This window comes from Cydia strobilella, chromosome Z, assembly GCF_947568885.1.
Source record: "Cydia strobilella chromosome Z, ilCydStro3.1, whole genome shotgun sequence".
In the NCBI taxonomy this organism is placed as follows: domain Eukaryota; kingdom Metazoa; phylum Arthropoda; class Insecta; order Lepidoptera; family Tortricidae; genus Cydia; species Cydia strobilella.
Window position 1 is genome coordinate 59,518,646 of NC_086068.1, and position 27,124 is coordinate 59,545,769.

General features: G+C 36.6%; 1 protein-coding gene and 1 long non-coding RNA gene across 2 annotated transcripts in view; both read right to left on the bottom strand.

Annotated features, from left to right (window-relative positions):
* Positions 1 to 1,543: 1,543 nt before the first annotated feature.
* On the bottom strand, positions 1,544 to 14,688 carry LOC134754656 (uncharacterized). Its single transcript, XR_010128956.1, has 3 exons — positions 14,561 to 14,688; positions 2,449 to 2,519; positions 1,544 to 1,621 (listed from the first exon to the last, which is right to left on the bottom strand). It is a non-coding gene; the product is annotated as an uncharacterized LOC134754656 (long non-coding RNA).
* A 9,334-nt stretch (positions 14,689 to 24,022) lies between these two features.
* The window catches only part of LOC134754722 (uncharacterized), a 70,514-nt gene continuing 67,412 nt past the window's right edge, over positions 24,023 to 27,124 (bottom strand). The window contains exon 19 of the mRNA XM_063691055.1: positions 24,023 to 24,140. Coding sequence (XP_063547125.1) covers positions 24,034 to 24,140 — 107 coding nt within the window. The 3' untranslated portion in view covers positions 24,023 to 24,033. The remainder of the gene's footprint in view (positions 24,141 to 27,124) is intronic.

A 27,124-nucleotide genomic window follows, 5' to 3' on the forward strand; every position in this document is an offset into this window, starting at 1 on the left:
TGAAAACGGATTATATCGCGTACATTGAATTTATAATACATCCCGACGTTTCGATCCCTTTACAGCGTTCGTGGTCAACAGGTGACTGAGGAAAAACTACGAAGTGCAAAAATACCCACATACTAAAAATAATGAACCATCATAGACTATAAACTTTAAGGCTGGTTGTACATGCAAATCAGTTCATAAGGCTAGTTATACACTACAACTATTTTTCAAGTAAAGATATATATATATATATATAAAACTACGCCGGCTCCAACCCTACACCACGGACCCGAGAAGATTTAATTCCCTCCTAAATTGTAGGAGGGTATCCCAATATGGGACCGGCAACAAACTTTTTTTTCATGGACACAAAATCTTTCTGTCTCAACCTCCGAGGAGACACAATGCAATGGATTAAAAATGCTCGCCAACGAAAGGTCTGCTCCTACTGTTGCTTGAAGGATGGCCCGCTGGGGCCCCCATGCAGGGCATTCTCCGAGAGTTGACGCGCCGTGTCTACCGGTGCTCCACACTCATGGCACATGAGGGATTCCTCCCATGATAGGGTCCTCTAATAATCTGACGGACGATATTCAGACCACTTGGCTGTAGGCTTTATTCGAAATTTTAAAACTAAGACGGGACTTAATCGCGTACAAACTTATGTTTATTTATCGCCTGACGTTTCGAACGTGACGTTACGTTCGTGGTCACAGGCAGACTGGCGAGGAATTGTATCAACATCTTGCCGCGCGGGTTTTGCGAACTACCCGCACTTGATCTTGATTATTAACTTGTACGCTAGGGTTGTCACTTTGCCTACACACAGCGCTCACGACATCCGATGGTATGTGGCGGGATGTTTTTTCCCCGTTACATTTGCTAATTACTGGGTTCCATGAAGACGAAATCCCCTGTCCCTCATTTTGATTGAAATTCCGATGTTTTCTGATTTCAATTGCTTCACGTACCTTCCTGCTGTAGTAAAGACGTTCCGTTGAGAGGACTTTGGGATTATGGAGCTCAATCCAGTGGTTTATTCGAATTTTTAATTATTATAAGTTTAAAAAAAAACTATGGCATTTGTTTTTTGATTCTCTTAAAAAAATCTAAAAAAATCTAAAAAATTCAAACGATGGAGCATAGCTATGGTTAATATACATTAAATTGTGTGAACATATTTTCCAGAATGTCAATATCCATAGAGGAAAATTCGGACAACGTATGTATGGAGATGCGTCAATCCTTTATCCTCTTAATGAGATGTAAGGGGCACACCGAGCGGATGCTGCCCTTGCCCGTGTCATGGGACGTAGAGGCAGCACCCGCCAGAGTGTAGGGACTATTGAGTATTGATGGGATCTAAAATGAGCTATAGTTTGTCAAGGGACTGTCTCATTTCAAATATAGACAGAGAATCATACTATCTTTGTCTTACACTAGTACTAGCACCCAAAAGAAAAGGATGAGTATAGTTTCTTTTGTTACTATTTACTGACAAGATTTGCTTGACCAACTATAGGTTATGTGGGAAAATTGAAGAAGGAAATACTGTAACTTACTTGTGACTATTACTGCTTGTGGAGATCGCAGTTGTGGCAATCGTCGTCTCAGCGTCGTAGATGCAGCAGTCCTGAAACACAACGTTATTTATTTATTCATAAACAGATTTATTCATTTATTCAGAAATAATAGCTACCTACAACGGCTGTAGATAAGGGAACAACATCTGCCCTTGAGCTATTTTGACGTGATTTTTAGGGTTCCGTACCCATAGGGTAAAAACAGGACCCCATTACTAAGACTCCGCTGTGTGTCTCTCTGTGTGTCCGTCTGTCACCAGGCTGTATCTCATGAACCGTGATAGCTAGACAGTTGAAATTTTCACAGATGATGTATTTCTGTTGCCGCTATAACAACAAATTGATCCAGTGGTTTATTCGAATTTTTAATTATTATAAGTTTTTAAAAAAACTATGGAATTTGTTTTTTGATTCTCTTAAAAAAATCTAAAAAATTCAAACGATGGAGCATAGCTATGGTTAATATACATTAAATTGTGTGAACATATTTTCCAGAATGTCAATATCCATAGAGGAAAATGCGGACAACGTATGTATGGAGATGCGTTAATCCTTTATCCTCTTAATGAGATGTGAGGGGCACACCGAGCGGATGCTGCCCTTGCCCGTGTCATGGGACGTAGAGGCAGCAGCAGCACCCGCCAGAGTGTAGGGACTATTGAGTATTGATGGGATCTAAAATGAGCTATAGTTTGTCAAGGGACTGTCTCATTTCAAACATAGACAGAGAGAATCATACTATCTTTGTCTTACACTAGTGCTAGCACCCAAAAGAAAAGGATGAGTATAGTTTCTTTTGTTCCTATTTACTGACAAGATTTGCTTGACCAACTATAGGTTATGTGGGGAAATTGAAGAAGGAAATACTGTAACTTACTTGTGATTATTACTGCTTGTAGAGATCGCAGTTGTGGCAACCGTCGTCTCAGCGTCGTAGATGCAGCAGTCCTGAAACACAACGTTATTTATTTATTCATAAACAGATTTATTCATTTATTCAGAAATAATAGCTACCTACAACGGCTGTAGATAAGGGAACAACATCTGCCCTTGAGCTATTTTGACGTGATTTTTAGGGTTCCGTACCCATAGGGTAAAAACAGGACCCTATTACTAAGACTCCGCTGTGTGTCTCTCTGTGTGTCCGTCTGTCACCAGGTTGTATCTCATGAACCGTGATAGCTAGACAGTTGAAATTTTCACAGATGATGTATTTCTGTTGCCGCTATAACAACAAATACTAAAAACAGAATAATATAAATATTTAAATGGGGCTCCCATACAACAAACGTGATTTTTTTTGCTTTTGCAGCCTTGATACAGCCTGGTGACAGACAGACAGACGGACAGACGGACGGACAGCGGAGTCTTAGTAATAGGGTCCCGTCTTTACCCTTTGGGTACGGAACCCTAAAAAGACCACAGTCCTTTAATTTTTATGATATCATGCACTAAGGAAAATCGTAAAACGTCAAACGACCCCTTCGTCATAATAGCTATGTTTAATATTCATAAAATTATTTTAAAATATTTTCCGTAATGTCAATATCCAGAGAGGAAAATAGGAACTACGTTTGTATGGAGAACCGGCCGTCCCCTTTCCTCTTAATGTGAAAGAATAATTTTCCGTACAGCGCTTGCCACGCCACCTGTTGTGTTGAAGCACAAACTCCGTAATAGATGGATACAGTCTAAGGAAAAAACGTGCCTCGAAAATCACGAAAATTTGATTCTCGATCAGATGGCGCCACTAGTTTTTGCCTACTCGTATAGAGGGAGTTGATGGTTTCGTTTCTTATTTATAATTTTAACCCATATCAGTGAAATAACATGGGTCAAAATCATATAATAAAAATTTATGCTAATAAAAAAATCATTTATCCATATCCATCCATTATCCATTATTATCCATTTTTTTATCCATATTTAAATACATTTTAACGTATTTTTATAAATCTTCATTTTTAGTTTTAAAGTTGTTTTAATATAATTATACAGAATTTGAGAAAATCTTAAAAAATAATATAGTTACATGTAAAAAAATCCGCAACGCAGGCTTCGTCAGGTGGCTACAAAGGGTGGTTTTAAAGTATGTCGATAGATGGCAGTGAATTTACTGGGGTTACAAAATTAACTAACAGTACCGCTTCATCTTATTATATCCTCTTTGATATTAGGATGCTGCTTATTTTGTAGAAGTTAAAATTTTCTATGTCTCACCCGCTTAATTTATTCTTTCACTAAAAAGCAAATGTTTTTTTTTTCAGAATTTTTAATTACGTTTTAAGGGTCGCTAGTAGCTACATAATTTTGAAAATTTGGATCCTTCACAAAGATGTTTTTTTTCCGTTTTTTTAAGCAAGACAGTGAGCCAAGGTATACATAAGCTATCAATATGTAATTCAATAATAGGTATAGTTAATATTTTTAAATAATTTTCATTCCTGAAATAAAACTATGAAAACGGATTTTGTCGCGTATATTGAATTTATAATACATCCCGACGTTTCGAACCCTTTACAGCGTTCGTGGTCAACGGGTGACTCACCATGGACACACACACGGGTGGGTTGACCACGAACGCTGTAAAGGGTTCGAAACGTCGGGATGTGTTATAAATTCAATATACGCGATATAATCCGTTTTCATAGTTTTATTTCATGAGTAACTATCGCGGTAACCGAAGACAATAATTTTTATTCCTGTTTTAGGAGTGCGCACTGCTGAATCAATATTTAGAACGCCTAAAACACGCATAATATGCTTTAAAAATATTTTAAGTATCATTTTATGATAAGCATATTAATATAGCCCCGTTGTCTCTAAAAAAACGCTATTTTTTTAAAATCATCTTGTATGAAGGCTCCAAATTTTCAAAATTCGGTAGCAACCCCTAAAACTTAATTAAAAATTCTAAAAAAAATATTTATATGTTTTTTAAATGAAAGAGAATAAATTAAGCGGGTGGGACATCGAAATTTTAACTTAGACGAAATAAGCAAAACCCTACTTTAATCTCTTTTACAATAAATAACTTAGCTAGTTTACAACTGTCCTACGGTACGCTACAACTCGCTACGCTCGTGGTTCCATTTTGGAATCTTTCGCATGCCCGAGTATCAACAGAACGAAGGGTTAAACAACATATGTAATACAATAGTACATTGTGCAACATGGGGCGTAAGTTAAATATTGCAAACGAGAGTATAGTTAAATCGCGACGGTTTGCCGGAGCTTATAGACTCGAGTTTGCAATATTATTACCCCGAGTACAATGATTACATCACACTTGCGATACAATAATGAAGTATAAAGACAAAAAAACTGTTAATTATAATGCTATAAACTTCATAACTCCCTAGGGCGCTTTTTCTATAGTTCCCGCTAAGCCTGCGTGCAATTCCACTTATTGAGCGAGTGTGATGAAAATAACTATTATAACACCACTTTTTTCCGCCGATGGTTATAATATGTGTTAATAAGTTGATTTATTTTTACTTTATTGTATTTGTTATCGTAGTTACGTTGTATATAGGTATGCTAATCAATATTAAAAAAGCTCTAGTCACTTGTTTTTTAAATGTAGTCTCTACAGGGTGGAAAAAAATAATGGGCCCAAGGGATATTACCTTAAAACAGTTTTAAAACCTTAAGTTAGCTCATTTCACTTAAAGCATAGAGTAACTTATACTATACTAGAGCGGTACTGTCATAGTAAATTTTGTAACCCCAGTAAATTCACTGCCATCTGTCGACACACTTTAAAACTAAAAACGAAGATTTATAAAAATACGATAAAATGTATTTAAATATGGATAAATGATTTTTTTTATTTGCATTAAATTATTTTTATGATTTTGACCCATGTTCCTTCACTGATATGCGTTAAAATTGTTAAATAACAAAAGAAACCGTCAACGCCATCTATACGACAGTAGGCCAAAGCTAGTAGCGCCCTCTGAACGAGAATCAAATTTTCTTGATTTTCGAGGCACGTTTTTTTCTTAGACTGTATCCATCTATTACGGAGTTATATCTATCTTTGCTTAAAGGAAACATAGTTTAATTTTTTTAAAGAAACATAACTGCATACAAGTTTTTTTTTTATTCGCGTAGTCTCGCCCAGAAATCGGACAGACTAAAAATAAAAACACTTACTATTTTATTCCACCAGTCGATACAGTTCATGTTAATATTAAAATTTCTCCAAGAAATATTAGGTTAAACTCGTCTATTATTATTCACAACGATGGGACTTAATCGCGTAAAATAAGTTTTAAATTTACCTCCGACGTTTCGAGGACGGCGTTGTCCCCGTGGTCTCGGAGAAGACTGGCTAAAGTTGACATCAACATCTTCTAGGCGCGCGAGTTTTTCGAACTACACGCACATGGTCTTGTTTATTAACTTGAACGTTTTGCGCACTAGGCATGTCACCGGGTCGACACACAACACTCACAATATTCGATTTTTCAACTTTCGATATTTGTTTTCGCTTGTGAATAATAATGAGTAAAAATCGGTAAAGTTTAACTCGTCTATTCTACAAAATATCCATAAAATCGAATATTTAGTATTTTTTTTAATTTTGAGTCGGTTCGAATTCCGGGCAAGACGAAATTAAAAAAATCTTTGAATGCAGATTTGCTTCTTTTTTATTAGGGTTCCGTACCCAAATGGTAAAAACGGGACCCTATTACAAAGACTCCGTCTGTCCGTCTGTCTGTCTCTCTGTCTGTCTGTCACCAGGCTATATCTCATGAACCGTGATAGGATAGCTAGACAGTTGAAATTTTCACGCTATAACAACAAATACTAAAAAGTACGGAACCCTCGGTGCGCGAGTCCGCCTCGCACTTGGCCGGTTAAAAAATAAATAAAGAATGTTTCTTTGAAGTAAAATGCTTTAAGGTTTTAAGGTACTTTCCCTCCAGGGCCCATTATTTTTTTCCACACTGTATACTTATCCCTACTAATTTATTTATTTATTATTTATTTATCGTATGGCTTCGTTATATGTCACTGGATACAAAAAATAAACTTAAAATTAAAATTAAAATTTCGCCGTACTCAGGTAAGCAGCCGCTTCTTCAGCCAAATAAATAATCCCTACTAATATTATGAATGCGAGTGTCTGTCTGTCTGTCCTGATTTAGATGAAATTTGGTGTAGATAGTTTTAAGCGCGAGGAATTTTTCATTAATCATTATCATCAGACGAAGTTACGGACGGAAACTAGTATATTATAATAAATGCGAAATTATTTCTATTTTTATGCCTGTTACCTCTTCACGCTTAAGCCGCTGAACCGATTTAGATGAAATTTAGTAGGGAGATAGTCTGAGTACCGGCAAAGATAGATATAACTTCGTAAAAGATGGATACAGTCTAAGGAAAAAACGTGCCTCGAAAATCACGAAAATTTGATTCTCGATCAGATGACACCACTAGTTTTGGCCTACTCTCGTATAGAGGGCGTTGACGGTTTCGTTTGTTATTTATAATTTTAACGCATATCAGTGAAAGAACATGGGTCAAAATCATATAAAAAATATTAATGCAAATAAAAAAATCATTTATCCATATTTAAATACATTTTAACGTATTTTTATAAATCTTCATTTTTAGTTTTAAAGTATGTCGATAGAAGGCAGTGAATTAACATTGGTTACAGAATTTACTATGACAGTACCGCTCTATCTTATTATTTTATTTATTTTATTTTATTAATTCAAAAAATTTACACAGCATTACAGCGAACTAATACACTGAGAAATTTATAATAGAAAGTATTTATACAACTACGTACATGATACAGTCTAGAAAGGACAACAGAACAAATGTAAGAAAGAAAAAAACTAATACAAAACAGATGATATCCTCTTTGGTACCGGGGAAGGACATAGGTTTCGCTACGGAAATCATACAAAGCTAATATATATCAAATTAACAAATTCGCATCAGCCCGTAAAATATGTACCTACTCGTACTAATCTATTTAGGTACGTTTAATATTAATTTCATAAATACCTAAGGTTTTAGACTATTTAGCGTCAATATAAAAAAAAAACCATCGAGAATAGTAATAACAACAAATTTCACATTCGCTGAAAGCAAAAAACTGAGGAAAATGTATGTAATAATTAATTATATGCAATTTACTATATAAATGCTAGGAATGGTTAGATATATATTTACAAAAATTACTTACGGTCCAGAAATAGTAACAGTAAGACTTCACATACATTTAACAAAACCACTAACAATATCTGACAAAATATTTTGAAATAAAAATTATTTGCGAACAGACACATGAGCTCTCAAAATTTTAATGCACTTGCGTGCATTCACTGTTTTGTTAAGTAGTTTTTAATATCTGTATTAAAATCCGCAGTTACTTTGATATGAATTGTATGCACAAATTATAAACACGATAAGCGCAACAAAGTAAAATTAATACTTAAACCAATTTGAAATAACACATTTTGCCGTAACGTCAGAACTCGATTTTTTTAACACCCTAAATTCACTCCTTTTATCTATTAACGATAATTATTAAATCTTCCTTAAAAAATGATTATTATCCTTAAAAGTCCTTTATTAAATTTATTAGAAAAAAACACAACTTTAAAATATCTCACAAAAATTCGTATTGCGACCGCGAACTCTTAGCCAGTACTGCAGGCGACCGATCAGTTTCAGCCTTCAGACCACGACTGATAAAGCTCCCACCTTTCTGGCTAGGCACCATCGCCCACTGTTAACTTTAGATCGATGGACTTTATGCCTTCTGTAATAAGCATGGAGTAGGATGGAGATGGCAAGTGGGCGTTCCTGTGTACCTTACATATGTGGCCTTCCATCAGAGAAGGGACCTTATGCTTCGTCTGCATTAAGGACCTTTTTATCAAATTTTCTATTGGGATTTCAGATGGAAACGTCCTTAATGCATTTGAAGCGAAAGGCTTCTGTGATGGGAAGCCACATATCGTCGTGGTCGACTCACTTTAGTATAAGTTTAAATATTGTATATCAAATTATCCTTAGATATGTATGGGGGTTTTCAGAAAAAAGGTACCATTTACTTTTTTCAATAAAACGTATAGTCCCAAGTTGGTCCCGTTTTTGTCAAAATCCAGTTCTGATGATGGGATCCATGAGAAATCCAGGGATCTCCTCGAATCTTACAGGCATATATTATAGTGATTTTTGTATTTTCATTAATAAATTATTTAGGGTTCCGTACTCAAAGGGTAAAAACGGGACCCTATTACTAAGACTCAGCTGTCCGTCTGTCCGTCGTTCCGTCTGTCTGTCTGTCAGCAGGCTGTATCTCATGAACTGTGATAGCTAGACAGTTGAAATTTTCACAGATGATGTATTTCTGTTGCCGCTATGACAGCAAATACTCTCGGTGGGCGAGTTCGACTCGCACTTGTCCGGTTTTTTACATAACCATTTCATCTTATTTATTTAAAACCGAAAAATAACAACTAACAAATATTGTCTTCGGTCATGATATAAAACTATGACAACGGATTAAATCGCGTATATCGAATTTATAACACATCCCGACGTTTCGAACCCTTTACAGCGTTCGTGGTCAACGGGTGACTGGCGGGCGAATATTATAAATTCAATATACGCGATATAATCCGTTTTCATAGTTTTATTTCATTAACTAACAAAGTTACATTAAAATAGAATACGACCTAAAACTATTTAAAACTACCCACAAAATTTAAGCTAAAAACTACCTACAAAATTAAAAGTAATAGAAAATTGAGAATTTAGGTAAGGTCACCGAGGTCCGAAAACTGAGGAAGGGTTCCCATAAGGCTCACTGCGTTCCCTCTCTGGATCGCAAATCCTATCGCAGGAACAAGAAACAAAGAGAAACTTGTACCTACTACAACTAGACTTCAGAGGATAAGTAAATCTTTCATTGGCCAATGTGTTCGTTTTTACAACAAAATTCCTTTGGATATTCAAAGTTTGCCATTAAATGAATTTAAATAGGTCATTAAACGAAAGTTGTGCAAAAATGGATATTATAAAATATCAGACTATTTAGAAGACGTTAACCCTTGGAGTTAATAAGTACGTGCATAGTGTAACATAGATAATGCTATTTAATATTTAATTTTTAAGTAAATACAATTGTTTGACGTCATAAAGAGATTGTAAAATCCTATTATGAAAATAAACGATATGAACGAGCCAGCCCTACGGTCCCCGGTGACCTCAAACAATTATTTCGATAGCTGCCTGATATAATTTTCATCTCGTTATAAGTTCAACATACTTTTAGGGTTCCGTGCCTTAAAAGGAAAAAAACGGAACCCTCATAGGATCACTCGTAAGTGTGAAGATTCTGATCAATTTTAAAGTATTAAACGCATTCATGTGCATTACGTTTTTCAACTGGTCCAAGAACTAAAATTCAAATAAACACTATAATTGTGTTGAGTCAAAGTTAAAAGAAATCCTAAAATTGTGACAAAAGTCAATAAAAATATTTTAACATCTTCGTCGCACAATAGGTACTCACGGTCATACAATTTCTGTTCTCATAAGTACATAACTTAAAATCCCTCTTTCCCTTTTACCATCTATGAGAAATATCTACCTAATAGTCTGTATTGTAGAACTCAATAGAGATCAAATGAATTTCAGTCTAACTTGTAATTTAAACGCTGTTTTACTTTTACCAAAGATAGATATAACTCCGTAATAGATGTTTACAGTCTAAGGAAAAAACGTGCCTCGAAAATCAAGAAAATTTGATTCTCGTTCAGAGGGCGCCACTAGTTTTGGCCCACTGTCGTATAGATGGCGTTGACTGTTTCGTTTGTTATTTAACAATTTTAACGCATATCAGTGAAAGAACATGGGTCAAAATCATAAAAATAATTAATGCATATAAAAAAATCATTTATCTATATTTAAATACATTTTATCGTATTTTTATAAATCTTAATTTTTAGTTTTAAAGTGTGTCAACAGATGGCAGTGAATTTACTGGGGTTACAAAATTTACTATGACAGTACCGCTCTAGTATAAGTTACTCTATACTTTAACCCACTTGTACGTATACCTACGTTTTCTTTTCTTCCCGACAAGGCCAATAAGTAAAAAAACCGGCCAAGTGCGATTTAGACTCGCGTTCCAAGGGTTCCGTAAATTACACAATTTTTAACAATGTATTTTTTATGTGAAACGTGAGTGAAATGTTTTTAAAATCCGTAGGCGTCGGATCAAAAACTAAATAATTAAGTCCGACTCACACTTGACTGCACATTTTTAGTAGGTTTTCCTGTAATCTATATATATACGTAACGAACGATTATGTGTAATTTTTTTTAAACTTTGACTTAGTAGTTTCGGAGATAAAGGGAACGGTATTTTTTTGGCTATTTTCTTAAATAACATCTAATCTGTTTATTTTAAAATGACAAAAAATATATATTTGAAATCGTCACAACGAGCTCTTTCATTTGATATGTAACACGATATAGTTAAAAAAAACTTAATTTTTTTAATTTTCTCAAATGCCCCCCATATTTAATATTCATTTATTTACGTTACATGTCCGTCTTTGGGTCAGAAACTTACATATGTGTACCAAATTTCAACTTAATTGGTTCAGTACTTTCGGAGAAAATAGGCTGTGACAGACGGACAGACAGACAGACGCACTAGTGATCCTATAAAGGATGACTCACGTTAGACCGGGCCGTGTCCGGTCCGGAGCTTCCGGCGCTTACTTTTCTATGACATGACAGCTGATCACGTAATGCTTTCCATAGAAAACGAAGCGCCGGAAGCTCCGGCCCGTACACGGCCCGGTCTAACGTGAGTCATCCTTAAGGGTTCGGTTTTTTTTTCCTTTTGAGGTACGGAACCCTAAAAAATAATGCCAGTGTGACATAAAAATCGTGTATCTAATAACGATGCACACACACTACAACAGTATAGTGAAACTGCCAGCGTAACTAAAAATCAAGATCAATCATAAGAGTGTAATTACATTGATTCCTCGTTCGTTTTATTCATCTCTCCAAAATTTGGGGTCTATGCTCAGGGATAATTTATGACATTCAAAATTATAAAGAAAATAATACAATATACTAAATATACTAAATACTAAACAGCTCATACTTATGTTCGGTGGTTGCGGGTATACCTACAGCTCTGTTCTATTTTATACGGTAGCTTACGGTACGGTATCGCTATACAAGCATACCAATATATTAACTTAGTTTTGTCCATACGTTCCAAAACCAAATTTGATTGAAAGTCACATTATGGATGACTCACGTTAGACCGGGCCGTGTCCGGGCCGGAGCTTCCGGCGCTTCGTTTTCTATGGAAAGCATCACGTGATCACCTGTCATGTCATAGAAAAGTAAGCGCCGGAAGCTCCGGCCCGTACACGGCCCGGTCTAACGTGAGTCATCCTTTATTCTTATATTTTACTTAAATCCCTATTGAGATTCTGTGTCTCCGTTTAATCAATAGATATGCTCGTTGGAATTGAAAATCAATACAACTCACAAATGACGTTTTTATTTCATCGTATTGTACACTTACGTTATTAAATTAATCAAAACCAGACGTATCACGTTGTAAACTATTTCTTGCAAAATCAGGTTACGATATATTAGGTATGAACAAATCACAAGGAAAATATAAGTCGCATTCTCGGGAACTAAATAAACATCCGTCGCGTTGTCGCGACCTCATAATCAGGTCCGTAGAAACTAATAGTCATACGATCAGTCGCACCATGGAGACTGTATAAAGGAGCCAAATCTCTATGTATGAAAAGTGTCCATCAAAAAACAGTAATTAGGCGGCGCCATCATACACCGAAATACTACCAAAAACAACCTACGTAATTTGGTCGGGTTATTTGTTGACTTATATGGTTCATGTTATACTCATGTCCCAGAGCCTAACTAGCGCCACCGGAGAGATTAGGAACTATTATTTAAAGCTTAACGCGGTCACTTTTACAACAATTCTGCCATAAGAGATTGCGATCCTTTCTATACCATCCATATTGTAAACATAAATAAATCATGACATAAGTCTGTCCGTCTGTCAGCCTATTTGCTCCGAAACTACCGGACCGATTAAGTTGAAAGGTACACATATGCAAGTCTGTGACCCAAAGACGGACATGTAACGTAAACAAATGAATTTTAAACACAGAGGCCACTTTTAGGGGGTATAAGAGAAAATTAGGAAACAAAAGTTTGGCAAACTATATCGTGTTACATATCAAACGAAAAAGCTTATTGTGAGAATTCCAAATATATTTTTTTTATAATTTTAGAATAAGCAGTTTAGAAGTTATTCAAGAAAATAGACAAAAAAATACCATTCCCACCTATATCTCCGAAACTACTGGATTTAAAATTTTGAAAAAAATGCACAAAATAGTTCTTTACCGAAAGATGACCTAATAGAAATCTACAGTCAAGCGTGAGTCGGATTTAAGAACAAAAATGCGGTTAGGCTTTTTTAGGGACACAGTCGCAATTGGTTTAAGTGAAACGTTGTTTTAACTATAAAACTCCCGTGAGGCTTAAACATTAAAATTATGAAACGTGGTGTAAATAGCTATTGCGAAGGCCGAAGGCCGATATCCGCATAAGGCCGGAGGCCCGAAGCGTCCCGAAAAGGCGTGCCTATTCGCGGCCGCGGCCGAAGGTGGAGTTGCGGGAGGTTAGTGCTCAAGACAAAAAGCAATAGTACTTACAAGTGTTTGAATTAAATGTCCGAAATAATAATAAAAATATACATGAAGCGTAATATAAAATTAATATATGCATAAAAACAGGCTTAAAATACTTAATAAAAACCAAAAAAACCGGCCAAGTGCGAGTCGGACTCGCTCACGAAGGGTTCCGTACAACTACGCTCAAACCCGGCATAAAAAATCACGTTTGTTGTATGGTAGCCCCACTTAAATTTTAATTTTATTTTGTTTTTAATATTTATTTTGTTGTCATAACGGCAACAGAAATCTGTGAAAATTTCAGCTGTCTAGCTATCACGGTTCATGAGATACAGCCTGGTGACAGACGGACAGACAGACAGACAAACAGACAGACAGACGGAGAGACAGCGGTCTTAGTAATAGGGTCCCGTTTTTACCCTTTGGGTACGGAACCCTAAAAAGCGTAAAATAAACAAATGTTCTTAAACGATAATAATTAACTTACATACAAACATAATTTAAAATACATAATGTCATTTTGTCGATAACCAATAATTAACTACTGCGGTCTCGTTTAACTTTCACGTAAACAAGTCTGGCAAAAAATCGAACAAAAAATATACCCTCATATTCTTATTACTAACCAATTAAATCTAAACCTTATTCTTGTATTTTATTTTAGTTTGAAGTCAAATTCAATTGTTTATTGTTAAACATTATCATAAGTGCTTGCTTATTGCGTTAGTTGTAAATAATTCAGTTACCTATCTATAAGTTGTCTTATAAGCGACCGTTTCTTCTGTAATTTCTTAGACAATAACAAAATTAATTAAAAAATTAAAAAGACTATTTTAATCGTCTCTCAAAGCTCTTCATTTTGATACCCCACTCGATAAAATTGCAAGATTTTTTTCCACGTGGCGCGCGTTATTGTGTATTACGTCCGCCATGTTGATTTTATGTGTTATTCCCGGGATGACGCAAGGATTCTATTGATATATCATACATCTAAATCGGTTAAGGCATTTAGAAATTATGGTAGAATAAAGAAACTCACATACAAACATGAACCCTGAATACAATACACTCCTTTTTTTGGGCAGTCGTGTAATAAAATTTCTTTAAACCGAAAGTGGATGCTTCCTGAAAATTTCGCAAATATCTTAAATGCGAAGTGTACAATCGCCCTCGAGTAGGGAAATTGTATTTGGAGAGAAATTTTAACGCCAGTAAAAGCGAATCAATCAAAAGCAAACTCACCTCGTGTCTGCATGTCGAACTGCTGGTCGGTACCGACACTCTCCAACGGCGAGCTGATGCTGTAGTGACTGCGGCGAGCGTTTTGAGCACACTAATCGACAGCAACGCATTTATCACGACGAACCAGCTTGCGCATACGAACATGAGCAGCCATCAAATTTTCTATAGATCTACCTTCAATTGGCTTTTATAAACGAGAAAAATATTCGAAAAAACTACCCTACATTCTATCGCTAATTAATGCGTTCCATTGTACGACATATAGAAATGAGTGAAATGACATTTCTCAAAAAAATAAATAAATGCTTTTTAACTGTCAAAACTGTCCCTTTTCCCGCTCTTTTTCTAATAAACTGTACATAATATCCTGTGTTGTCTGTGATGTCCATTATAGGTTCCCAACACAAATTATCAAATCAAAATTAATTAGTCACCGAATATTATTTTCGTATAAGCCCGCTACAGACTACGCGACGCGAAGCCGCGAACGCGAATGTGGAGTTGATTTCGCTGATTAGCGAACTAGACTCCACACTCGCGTTCGCGGCTTCGCGCCGCGATTCACGCACGAGTGTGGAGGGCCCTATAAAACATTGTCTTTGGCAAAATCCCTCCTGCTTGCTCCTGCTAAAACCCACAAGAGGGGAACACCATTAAAAAAAAACGAACTCTAGTTTGTTAAAGGACTGTCTCATTTCAAACATAGACAGAGAGAATCATACTATCTTTGTCTTACGGCCCGGCTACGACATCGCGCGGCGGCGGCAGCGGCGAGCGGCGGCCATGGGTGGGAACGAAAGGTCCGATCGCTGTGTCTCGCTCCAACCTATGGCCGCCGGTCGCCGCTGCCGCCGCCGCGCGAAGTCGTGGCCGGGCCGTTACACTAGTACTAACAAAACAAAAGGATGAGTATGGTTTTTTTTGTTCTTATTTACTGAGAATTTGGTTTGACCTATAGATAGGTATGGTGTCCGGAACCATCACGAAGGCCGAACTGGCCGAAGGACGATAGTTGCGGAAGTTGTGGGAAGTGCGAACCCGTCGGGCGCTCCGAGCTTGCAGCCCTGCGCGGAGCTCGGGCTTCGGTCCTCGCATTTGGACACTTGTACTATTGTTCGGCATTTAAACTTTCTATCCAAGCAACTTTGCATACTTGCAGAGATAAGCCACCACGGCATAATCATAGAAATATTAGTATATACAAGTACATACTAATATGTACATGTAGTTAAAGACGCGCCACCGAGCGACCGGGGGTAAGAGAAAGAATATTCATATACATTTTGGGCAGCATAGGATTTTTTCTCTTTCACTTATAAATTTCGGTATTTCGCCATCGCCTTTTACCTATAGGGCCCTCCACACTCATGCGCGAATCGCGGCGCGAAGCTGCGAACGCGAGTCTGGAGCCTAGTTCGCTGAGTAGTTCGTTAACAATTTTTTCACATCATTAAGATATTAGCCTTTATAACCGAGTTAAAATAATAACGATTGTTATAATACCTTTTTTGAAGGTGCACATGTTTAGCGGTAAATTTAAACTTCACTTTACAACACAGTAGGTACTTACTTACATTTAAGCCACTTTTCCACGACTTTGCCGCCAACACAAGGAAACACAAGACAGCTTATACTTGCACACAGCGTATACACACCCAATCCAACTTGTCAGTAGAAAAAGGCGCGAAATCAGGGGTGCGAAACTCCTAGCTTCGGGAAAACTCGGCTCTGTTCGGCTCAGCATTGCTCCGAGCAATTATTAGGGTTGGCACAACTTGACGTCCATTTGCGTGCACGGTCGTGCACACAGTGGTCACAGATAAGATAATGATCTGAATTTTGACAACCCTAAATAGCCGAAAGGGATAGTGTCATATATTAGAAAGGGACGTCGTGATTCGACTCTGAACCGCTGTCAAACTTCGGTTTTGTAGGAGGTTTCCTTTCTGTACGGTAGCACTATTATTTATTCTGTGGCGAAATTAATATTTTCTATGGTAAGTCAACTCTTTGCGCCTACTGTTAGCATGTGTTTGTGTTAACGACGTTGCACCACACACACGCATACGACGAGAAACCTGTTTTAAGCTGTAACAGTGCGGTGCGGTAGTATATTACGGCTATTATCAACGCTTGCTTGCTTTTTTTTCATTAGACTACTTATCTTATACGGAGTTACATAATATATATCTTTTCACATCACCAATTCGAAATAGTAGATTGTGTCACAAGGGAGCAAAATGACATATTTACGGCGAGGGCGTAAATTGAATCCTGAACGAAGCGAAGGATTCTATAATAGAATCCCAAGAGTAACGAGGGATTCTAAAGTAGAATCTTGAGCATAGTAAGGGATTCAAGTGTGTTACGTCCAAGATGGAAATAATTTTGCTACCATGTGACACATACTGCTTTTCACATCACCTATGAGGTAATTGTGACGTTTAACCGTACCTACGAACATAGACGGCGTAGCGCGTAGCCCGTAGCTCGTAGCACATAACACGTAGCAAACAACTTCGAAAGGAGCAGCGGCATTCGTTTCAAAATATGTGGTATTTTCTATAAAAAGGGACCTTATTGTCGATGGCGCTTACGCCGTTATAAACGATGCTCCGATATAAATACAATGCCGCGCGACGCTGTGCGGCATAAGCGCCATCGACAATAAGGTCCCTTTTCATAGAAAATGCCCCATATTCATTCATCATCGGTAAATTACGAGATATATAAAAAAAAACAAGACTACACGAAAATGATTTTATTTACTTTAAACATTTCACCATAAATATATATCGAACATTTGCTTACATTGAAAATAAAAAAATTGTACATAATATACAGTGTGAAAATAATTAATGGGCCCAGTAGGCCGAGCACATGATTGACGCGACAGTATCTCGCCGCGAGATAGACTACCCGTCTTTTACTAACTGTATGAATTAAACGGGGACGGGTAGTCTATGTCGCGGCGAGATACTCTCGCGCCAATCATGTGCTAGCCCGGCTGGAGGGAAAGTGGCTTAAAACCTTTAGTTAACTCATTTTACTTAAAGGAAACATTCTTTTATTTTAAAAAAAGAAACAAAATTGCATTAAAAAAAAAAACTCGCTATTTTACTCTACTACCGATACAGTTAATGTTAATGATAACATTTCTCTAAGAAACATTACGTCTTACATTCGTCAGTCGTACAAAATATCAATTAAAACGAATATTTAATACTCAAGAATATTTTTAGACAAAATTGAAGAAAAAAAAGAAAAATTTTACAATGCAGTTTTGTTTCTTTTTAAAAATAAAACAATGTTTCCTTTAAGTAAAATGAGCTAACGGTTGTAAACTTTCCCTCCAGCGCCCATGAATTTTATCCACGGTGTATGTACTCATAAATAGCGAATATTATGTTTATCGGTAACATCGATTTTAGGGGAGAATAGGACAAGATGGGTAATTAATATTTAATCCTCATGGCAAAATGGTACCCCATTTAATAGTCACACTAATTTATTTGGCAAATGACTTATCTTGACGTCTTCTGTCAAAGTTTAAGTATACCATCATATTTTGCAAAAATACATATTTGCTAATTGTAATTTAACATGCGACTCCGGGTTTTTGTTTTGTTTTCATATTTAAATTTTATTCTCACATTGTAAAATTCTAACCTGACAAATATATATCTTTTTAATTTTAGAGGAAATTTGGGAGCAAAGTAGGCATATTTTACGGTAGATATTTATTAATGAGTAAAAAAAATATTGTTCCTAAATGAGAGCTCACAATTTTTCTCTCACGGACGCACCGAAAGTTAAATGTCAATTGAAATCAGTGCATACGAAGCCATATATGCCATTTATAATATTCAACTCTATTGACAGCTATTAAAGTTCAAACTTATATGATTTTATGAAACAACCTTATAATATGACATGCAGTAAGGGGTTACATTGATAAAGTCGAATAGAGTACCAGCCGGGCTAGCACATGATTGGCGCGAGAGTATCTCGCCGCGACATAGACTACTCGTCCCCCTTTAATTCATACAGTTAGTAAAAGACGGGTAGTCTATCTCGCGACGAGATACTGTCGCGTCAATCATGTGCTCGGCCTACAGGGACAGTTTATTTTGACCAGTCCAAAACATTGTAAAAAATAAAAACATCCATTTTCCACTGCTGATCCTCTTACTCCACCTCACTTATTTTAAAAAACATATATGTATAGAGGTATGCTGATATTACACGTAAAATTCACTATGCTATTAAGTAATAATAGGTAAACATTTAATGTCAATTTAACACCAAGTGATTCATGTGAAAACATCATTGAAAACATCGATACAACCAGTTTTTATATCACACATAAAGCCCGCTCCAGACTACGCGGCGCGAAGCCGCAAACGCGAGTGTGGAGTCGACGCGATTCGCGCACGAGTGTGGAGGAAGCTTAAGGTTCACAATAATTTTGCATAACGCTAGAGAATTGTCCCTATAAGCAAAGGGCGACCGATGGATGAAATGACCAAAGCAGAAGATGGATAAGTAAGACTTTTAGTAAATTTCGAGTAATATTTCTGTATAAATTATGCAGTATTTGAGTGATGGTGATAAAGTTTCAAATAATTGTGAGGTATCACTTTAAGGCCGTTCCATCGGTTTGCCGCTGTCTCTGACACATTTCGCAAGAAAGAACGGGAAAGATCATGCGCAAGTGTCAATTTTGATCGAATTTTGTCGATTTTTTTTTTTAAAACGTTACCCTACAATATCGAAATTCGAAAGCTATGAAATTATTATTTAAGTTAAGATTGTTTTTTCTTCTTTTATTGTTTATAGTATCACATAATAAATAACCGAGTAAAGTTGGATTAAAAGTCCGAGTTAGAGGTTAATTTGCGAATTAATTGTATCGAGCGAAGTGTCATAATTCGTGTATCGGAAGCTATGATATTAAAGATAATATAGTCAAGAACTACATATATTTTTTCCACGTCTACGAATATCAACGCCTCTTAGAAAAACAGGATCATATAAGGAGATTTTTCGCCTTCTGGCTCAGGGAACCGCCTTAAAAATACGCCCTCTTAAAGCCTGACCAGGAATATATGATCACGCGCCATGTTGCGGAATTTCACTGGAACTAATATTTTCATACTAAACTGAACTGTCACCCTATACATGAGAATAACAGCGCCCTCTTGACAATGATCATATGTGCTATTTTCAACCAAAAGGGTACTTATTGTCGCTTGTCAGTAAGGCGCTATTTCCATATAGCTTCAATTAAAAATCAACCTTATCAACAAGCGACAATGTGGTATGGTACCTTTTAGGTAAAAACGTCACATAATATTACTGGTCAGGCTTTACATATATCCCCAGTAGCATTTATACGTCATTATGACGTCAGCGACGTCATTATGACGTAATAATGCCGTCATTATGACGTAATAATGCCGTCATTATGACGTCCCTGACGTCATTTTGCTACCTGGGATATAGATATGGAGAGGTAATTTTCCCTATATAAGTGGATAGATAACTATAAAAGGAATGGACTGAAAATATCTAATACTTATAGAAAATAAAAATGTCAATATACAATACTTACTTTTTTGCAATTATGTTCTTTTTTTTAATTTGTAGTCATATTCATTTGACGTAATTTGCATCGGTCAGCCGCCCATTGTTATTAAGGAATCAAAAGACATATACAATGGATAGACAGTCAGAGACAGGTAATTGTGTTGTCGAGATGCATTCGGAGCAGCTGCTTGCAATCCATACTCGTTACCTGAATGAAAGATATATATATAAATTTAAAAGTGGAAAAATTACTGCCTTGGGTGAGACTTGAACTCACGGCCTCATTAATAGCATCGATCGCAGACGTTTCTGCTTGTTAAAAATTAATTTAGAAATATATATGTTCAATTTAAAACCTTTGATAAAAAAATAATTAAATACAACAAACGTGATTTTTTGCCGTTTTTTGCGTAATCGTACGGAAATTTATTTCCATTTAACTAAGTAACAAACGGGAGCTCAAATATATATGTACAAGCACTAAGGCCATGACAATAGAGGCGTGTCCAGATATTTGTGAGCACATTGGCCGCTCAGATATATCTGATGGCGGCTGTATGGTAAAACTTAAAACAATAGTACATTGTGCAACATGGGGCGTAAGTGCAATATTATTACGCCCCGAGTTACACACAATGTTTTTACGGTACGGTATGGTACGGAACCCTTAGTCCGACTCGCACTTGGCTGGTTTTTTATAAATTACATTAATTACAGATTATTAAAATAAAATAACTGCTTGAATACGTATGTACATTCGGTAAAAAGATATATCAGATCATGCTTGGGTTTCATCGTGTACTGGCTTATATGAAAAGTGCTTTTATTCACACAACATTAAAAAAGCACGAATAAAAAACTAAATTAACAATAAATATAACTATCTACAGTAGCGGCAAAAAATCTATCATATTGCTATTTTTTGCAGGTATTCATTCGACCATAGAGTAACTTATACTAGAGCGGTACTGTCATAGTAAATTTTGTAACCCCATTAAATTCACTGCCATTTGTCGACACACTTTAAAACTAAAAATTAAGATTTATAAAATACGATAAAATTTATTTAAATATAGATAAATGATTTTTTTTATTTGCATTAATTATTTTTATGATTTTGACCCATGTTCTTTCACTGATATGCGTTAAAATTGTTAAATAACAAACGAAACCGTCAACGCCATCTATACGATAGTAGGCCAAAACTAGTAGCGCCCTCTGAACGAGAATCATATTATCTTGATTTTCGAGGCACGTTTTTTCCGACTGTATCCATCTATTACGGAGTTATATCTATCTTTGATTCGACTATATCATAAATATATCATGTAAAAAATTATTGTATCATCATCAGTATCATCACGACCTATACTTATGTGTATACTTACGTCCTATTGCACGTGAAAACAGGCCGCCACGTTAGCACAACGCGGATTGGGGACTTCACACACACCAATGCGAATATGTTAATTAATTTCGAAATGGCAATGTATACTTATTTTGTGATTTTATTTTCTGACATTCCTTTCTATTTTATTCACTCCTTTTGATTATTTAATGTAATTGTGCATGTTTAAGATAAAATGTAGATATTTGACGATGCAAATGCGATCCAACAGATCTTACTTGAATAAATTGGTTATTATCTTTATCTTTTACTAGCTTTTGCCCGCGACTTCGTCTGCGTGGACTTAGTAACAGCATAGAGTAACTTATACTAGAGCGGTACTGTCATAGTAAATTTTGTAACCCCAGTAAATTCACTGCCATCTGTCGACACACTTTAAAACTAAAAATAAATATTTATAAAAATACGATAAAATGTATTTAAATATGGATAAATGTTTTTTTTATTTGCATTAATTATTTTTATATGTTTTGACCCATGTTTTTTCACTGGTATGCGTTAAAATTATAAATAACAAACGAAACAGTCAACGCCCTCTATACGAGTGTAGGCCAAAACTAGTGGCGCCATCTGATCGAGAATCAAATTTTCGTGATTTTCGAGGCACGTTTTTTCCTTAGACTGTATCCATCTATTACGGAGTTATATCTATCTTTGGTAACAGCAGCTAAAGTAAGTATAGCGCCTGGAAAAAATCTCATAGCAATCATTCAATTTGAGCATATTATGCACACAAATTAGGAGGCACTCCATTTATTATCTCAATTCCACCCCGCTTTTTACTTTCTTAAGGGATGATTTTTGGGATAAAAACTATCATATGTCCTTCTCAGGGACTCAACCTATCTCTATGCCAAATTTCATCTAAATCGATTCAGCGGTTTAAGCGTGAAGAGGGAACACACAGACAGACTTTCGCGTTCATAATATTAGTAGGGAAGTATGAATTGAATTTGTTATTTGAAACACTGATTTCAACTTTCACGATTGGTTATTTGAAAACTCAGTGAATTTTACCAACAATATATAGATAGATCGATTTTTCGCCATCGTTAGCCTCTGGTTTGAAAATTAAATCGAATCATTACTTTATAATCTAATACCCACGGGGCTACCGCGAAAACTCAGGCAAACTAATTATTTCAAAAATGTACCCTACCCCCTACGCTTCTATAATGTAAATTTCATCGAAATCTCTAAAGCCGTTTTTGAGAAATTACCAAAAAAAATATGCAAGTGTATCTGAAAAAATATGATAGATTATTTGCCGCTACTGTACTTAGCGTCACTTACACCATTCCACTAACCCGGAGTTACGCGGTTAAACCGTTTACCCAGTGTTAAATTGTACTATTAACCACGGTAACTCCAGGTTTACTCCCGGTTAACCCCGGCTTAGGGAATGGACTTGCACCATAAAATAAACTTTCTACACACTTGCTCAAAACGACGTTTTTATTCCACCGATTTTTGGCTCACAATCCTAGATATTAAACACGCGTGCTCTTTCAGTGTATTATTCCACTCGTGCTTTTTCATTATATTATTCGACTGGGTTAAGAAGCTAACTGATTGCTAATAATATGCATGGAAAGGGAGCCTTCTTTAATTGTTCGGACTGGCGGGCACCGGCGCGCCCGCCCGCCGCGCCGCCCGCGGCCGGGGCGAGCGGGCGCCGGCCGGCAGTACGAGTATGACAGATGAAACACACAATACTAACTATTTTAACTATTAAAATTTAATTAATATGAAAGTTTCTTTTTTTTTCTCGCAAGTGTGTTGAAAAACGTCGTATGAAACGCGTGTGCATTGGTGATTACACACATCGGCTTTCTTATTGCGCGCTCGCTTACAGCTCGCGCGCACAATATCGCCTCATGTGTAATGACCAACTTAGCACACTTGTATCATAATGTACTATTAATGATATGTATACATGATATGCTGTGATAGCTTGTGACACCACTCGTTGGCCAGACAAGGGAACTAAATTAAACTTATATTATATTATCAGTCGCGTGTGCATTGGCTCGAGACGCACCGCGCGACTGACACCATTTTGATATCATTTTGTCACAATCCATACTAATCCATACTCCATATACTAATATTATAAATGCGAAAGTCTGTCTGTCTGTCTGTCTGTCTGTCTGTCTGTGTGTTGCCTCTTCACGCTTAAACAGCTGAATCGATTTAGATGAAATTTGGCATAGAGATAGGTTGAGTCCCTGAGAAGGACATGGGATAGTTTTTATCCCGAAAATCATCCCTTAAGAAAGTAAAAAGCGGGGTGGAATTGAGATAATTAATGAAGTGTCTGCTAATATGTGTGCATAATATGCTCAAATTGAATAATTACTATAAGATTTTCTCCAGGCGCTATTCTTACTCTAGCTGGGGTTACTAAGTCCACGCAGACGAAGTCGCGGGCAAAAGCTAACTATAAATTTGTCTCAAGTACGGACGATACTCACGTTCAGAATGGTCGAAAATAAGGGTGCGGTGGATTCACTGCTGTTTTCGACACTTTTCCTGCCCGGGCGCTCCGTGTTGAGGGCGGCGAGGATGGGGTGTCCACTGGCACTAGACAGAAATGGGACAGTTAGCTTAGTAGGTTAGCTTAGCACTCACTCCTTACACGGCAATTTATTTCCTTTTAACTAAGTAACAAACGAGAGCTCAAAAATATCTGTACAAGCACTTTAAGGCCATGACAATAGAGGCGTGTCCAGATATTTGTGAGCGCCTTGGCCGCTCAGATATATCTGATGGCGGCTGTATGGTAAAACTTAAAATAATAGTTATTTTCATCACACTCGCTCAGTAAATGTAAAATTGCAGGCTTAGCGTGAATTATATATAGAATAAGCGTTTTCCCTATGGAGTTATGATGTTTCTAGTATTATAATTAACAGTTTTTTTCTTTATACTTCATTTTTGTATCGCAAGTGTGATGAAAAACATTGTGTGTAACTCGGGGTGTAATAGTATTGCTAACTCGAGTCAGTAAATTTAACTATACTCTCGTTTGCAATATTTAACTTAAGAGGCCCACTGACTATCAGTCCGCCGGACGATATCGGCCTGTCAGTTAGAACAAAAAATTGACAGTTTCGAACAACTGACAGGCCGATATCGTCCGGCGGACTGATAGTCAGTGGGCCCCTTTACGCCCCATGTTGCACAGTGTACTATTGTTTTACAAGAGGGCAAAGTTGTTTTATTCCTACCCGAGAAAGCTAAAGATTCCACATTAAACCGTGAACGTAGCGGTCGTTTTGAAAGTAGAATCTTGAGCGTTGCGAGGGTTTCAAGGCACGAGGGTTAAAGAAACTTTGCAACCGAATGAAACAATATTTTTCACATCACCAATTCGGAAAAGGACTTTTTCTTCCTTGATAGGAGGGATCAAAGTTGCACTTCTCTTCCCTGCTAGTAGGGATCAAAGTAACATTTTTCTGTTCTAGGACAAAATTTTAAAATTTTATTGCACATAATTTTTTTTGCTGAAATAATAATTTTTAAACACTATAATTACCTCAAAGGTGATGTGAAAAGCAGTATGTGTCACATGTTAGCAAAAATATTTCCATCTTGGGCGTAACACACTTTAATCCCTCGCTACTTTCGGGATTCTATTATAGAATCCTTCGCTTCGTTTAGCATTCAATGTACGCCCTCGCCGTAAATATGTCATTTTGCTCCCTTGTGACACAATCTACTATTTCACCACACCAACGTTAGAAAATCTTTAGAGAGATTTCTATTTTATTCTAGGGGTCCAACTTGCTTCATAAGTCATAAACGCGCATGTGACACCCTTCGTATAGCAACATCCATATCCTACGAAAACCGCTTAGCGTTGCTTGCTAGTCTCCATAGGCTACGGTGGCCAAAATCAAGAAAAAAACTGTCTTAAAATTGAATTTAGCGCGGAGTAGGTACCAGGGTCTCATGAGTTACGAGGAGGTGTCGTTGACCGACCCGCCGGGGGCGCCGGGCCCGGCGGCCGGGGCGCGCACGAGTATGAAGGTATCGCGGGCTGCGGCAGCTCGCGTATCTTAGCTGTATACTTTTGGTTTGTTTACCTAAGTATATGATTCTACTAGTTTAAGTATTATTTTTCTCAAAAATGGACGGCAAAGTCGACGTTGCCGGTTAAAAAGTAGGTCGCGAAGTGCGTAGTTTATGGTGAGTCAAAAAATTCAAAAGTTAAAAACATTGCAGTCTCGATTTCGGGACTGCAATGTTGCATACAAATTCCATTATTTGTCGAGTTCCAAACTTTTTAAAAGTTGAAGTGGCCATATCAAATGAAGGCATGGGTCCATTAAACAGCCAAACATATGATCAGTACTTATTATTATAATGTTGGTGACGCGACTATTTAGGTGTCTCAAATAGGTTGGCAAAAATATTCAGCAGAAAAATACACTTCTATTTTTAATTTAAAAATAAAAAGGCGGCAAAGCAAATCTTTTGACTTTTTTCTGTGAAAATATATACATAAGAACGTTGCTTCTGTAAAATATTTACATTATATTTATATTTATTGCGCCATTTTTGAGAAAAGCACTATATATGACTCGGCTGGAAGGCTACTTGCTGGCTTCGGATTCAATTAAACGGACTCCCAAGGTCGTCCGTTTAAAACGAATCCTCAGCCAGCAAGTAGCTACTTCCGAGCCTCGACAATAATGTACTATTTTTGTCTCGTAGAAAAAGTATTGTATACAATAGTGATATAATCAAGCTTTTCAATCTCGTACCTTAACCTAAGCAACTCAGCAAGCTTCGTTGCTTAAACACGGTACTCGACTGAAAAGCTCTTTTAATTTAGTTTAGTTTATAGTTAATTTTAGGGTAATTTATTATTATGTACAACGTCGATGTATTGTTGTGACTTGGTTTTAGTTTAGTTTACTTATTAGTTAATTTTAATGTAAATTGATGTATGTTTAAAGACTTTGGTTTCTTCTCTTATTAATACTTAAATGCATTTGACTAGTAGTCAAATACCCTATTGGAGCAAAAGAGACGCGTATATATGGGTCAAATATAGTGAAATCCACGTACGCAAGGACGATAGTTCCAGAATTTTGGCTATTAACAATGAACGCGATTTAAACAAATTGCTTTAATGTGGTGTATTCTCTATTCATTGTTTTCAGTGGATGTTACTTTTTAGGGTTCCGTACCCAAAGGATAAAAACGGGACCCTATTACTAAGACTTCGCTGTCCGTCTGTCTGTCAGCAGGCTGTATCTCATGAACCGTGTCTCTCGGTTCATGTCGTGTCTGCTAGACAGTTGAAATTTTCAGATGATGTATTTCTGTTGCCGCTATAACAACAAATACTAAAAAGTACGGAACCCTCGGTGGGCGAGTCCGACTCGCACTTGGCCGGTTTTTCATACTATTTTTCAATATTATAACTAAGTTTACTTACCAAAGTTTCAACATCTGCGAACAACTAAACTGGTCTGTTTACTTAGTTTAGCTAACCGCTGCCTGCGATGTTAACGAAGCTAGCGAGTGCTCCCGATAGTGGTTTTCTATACAAATAC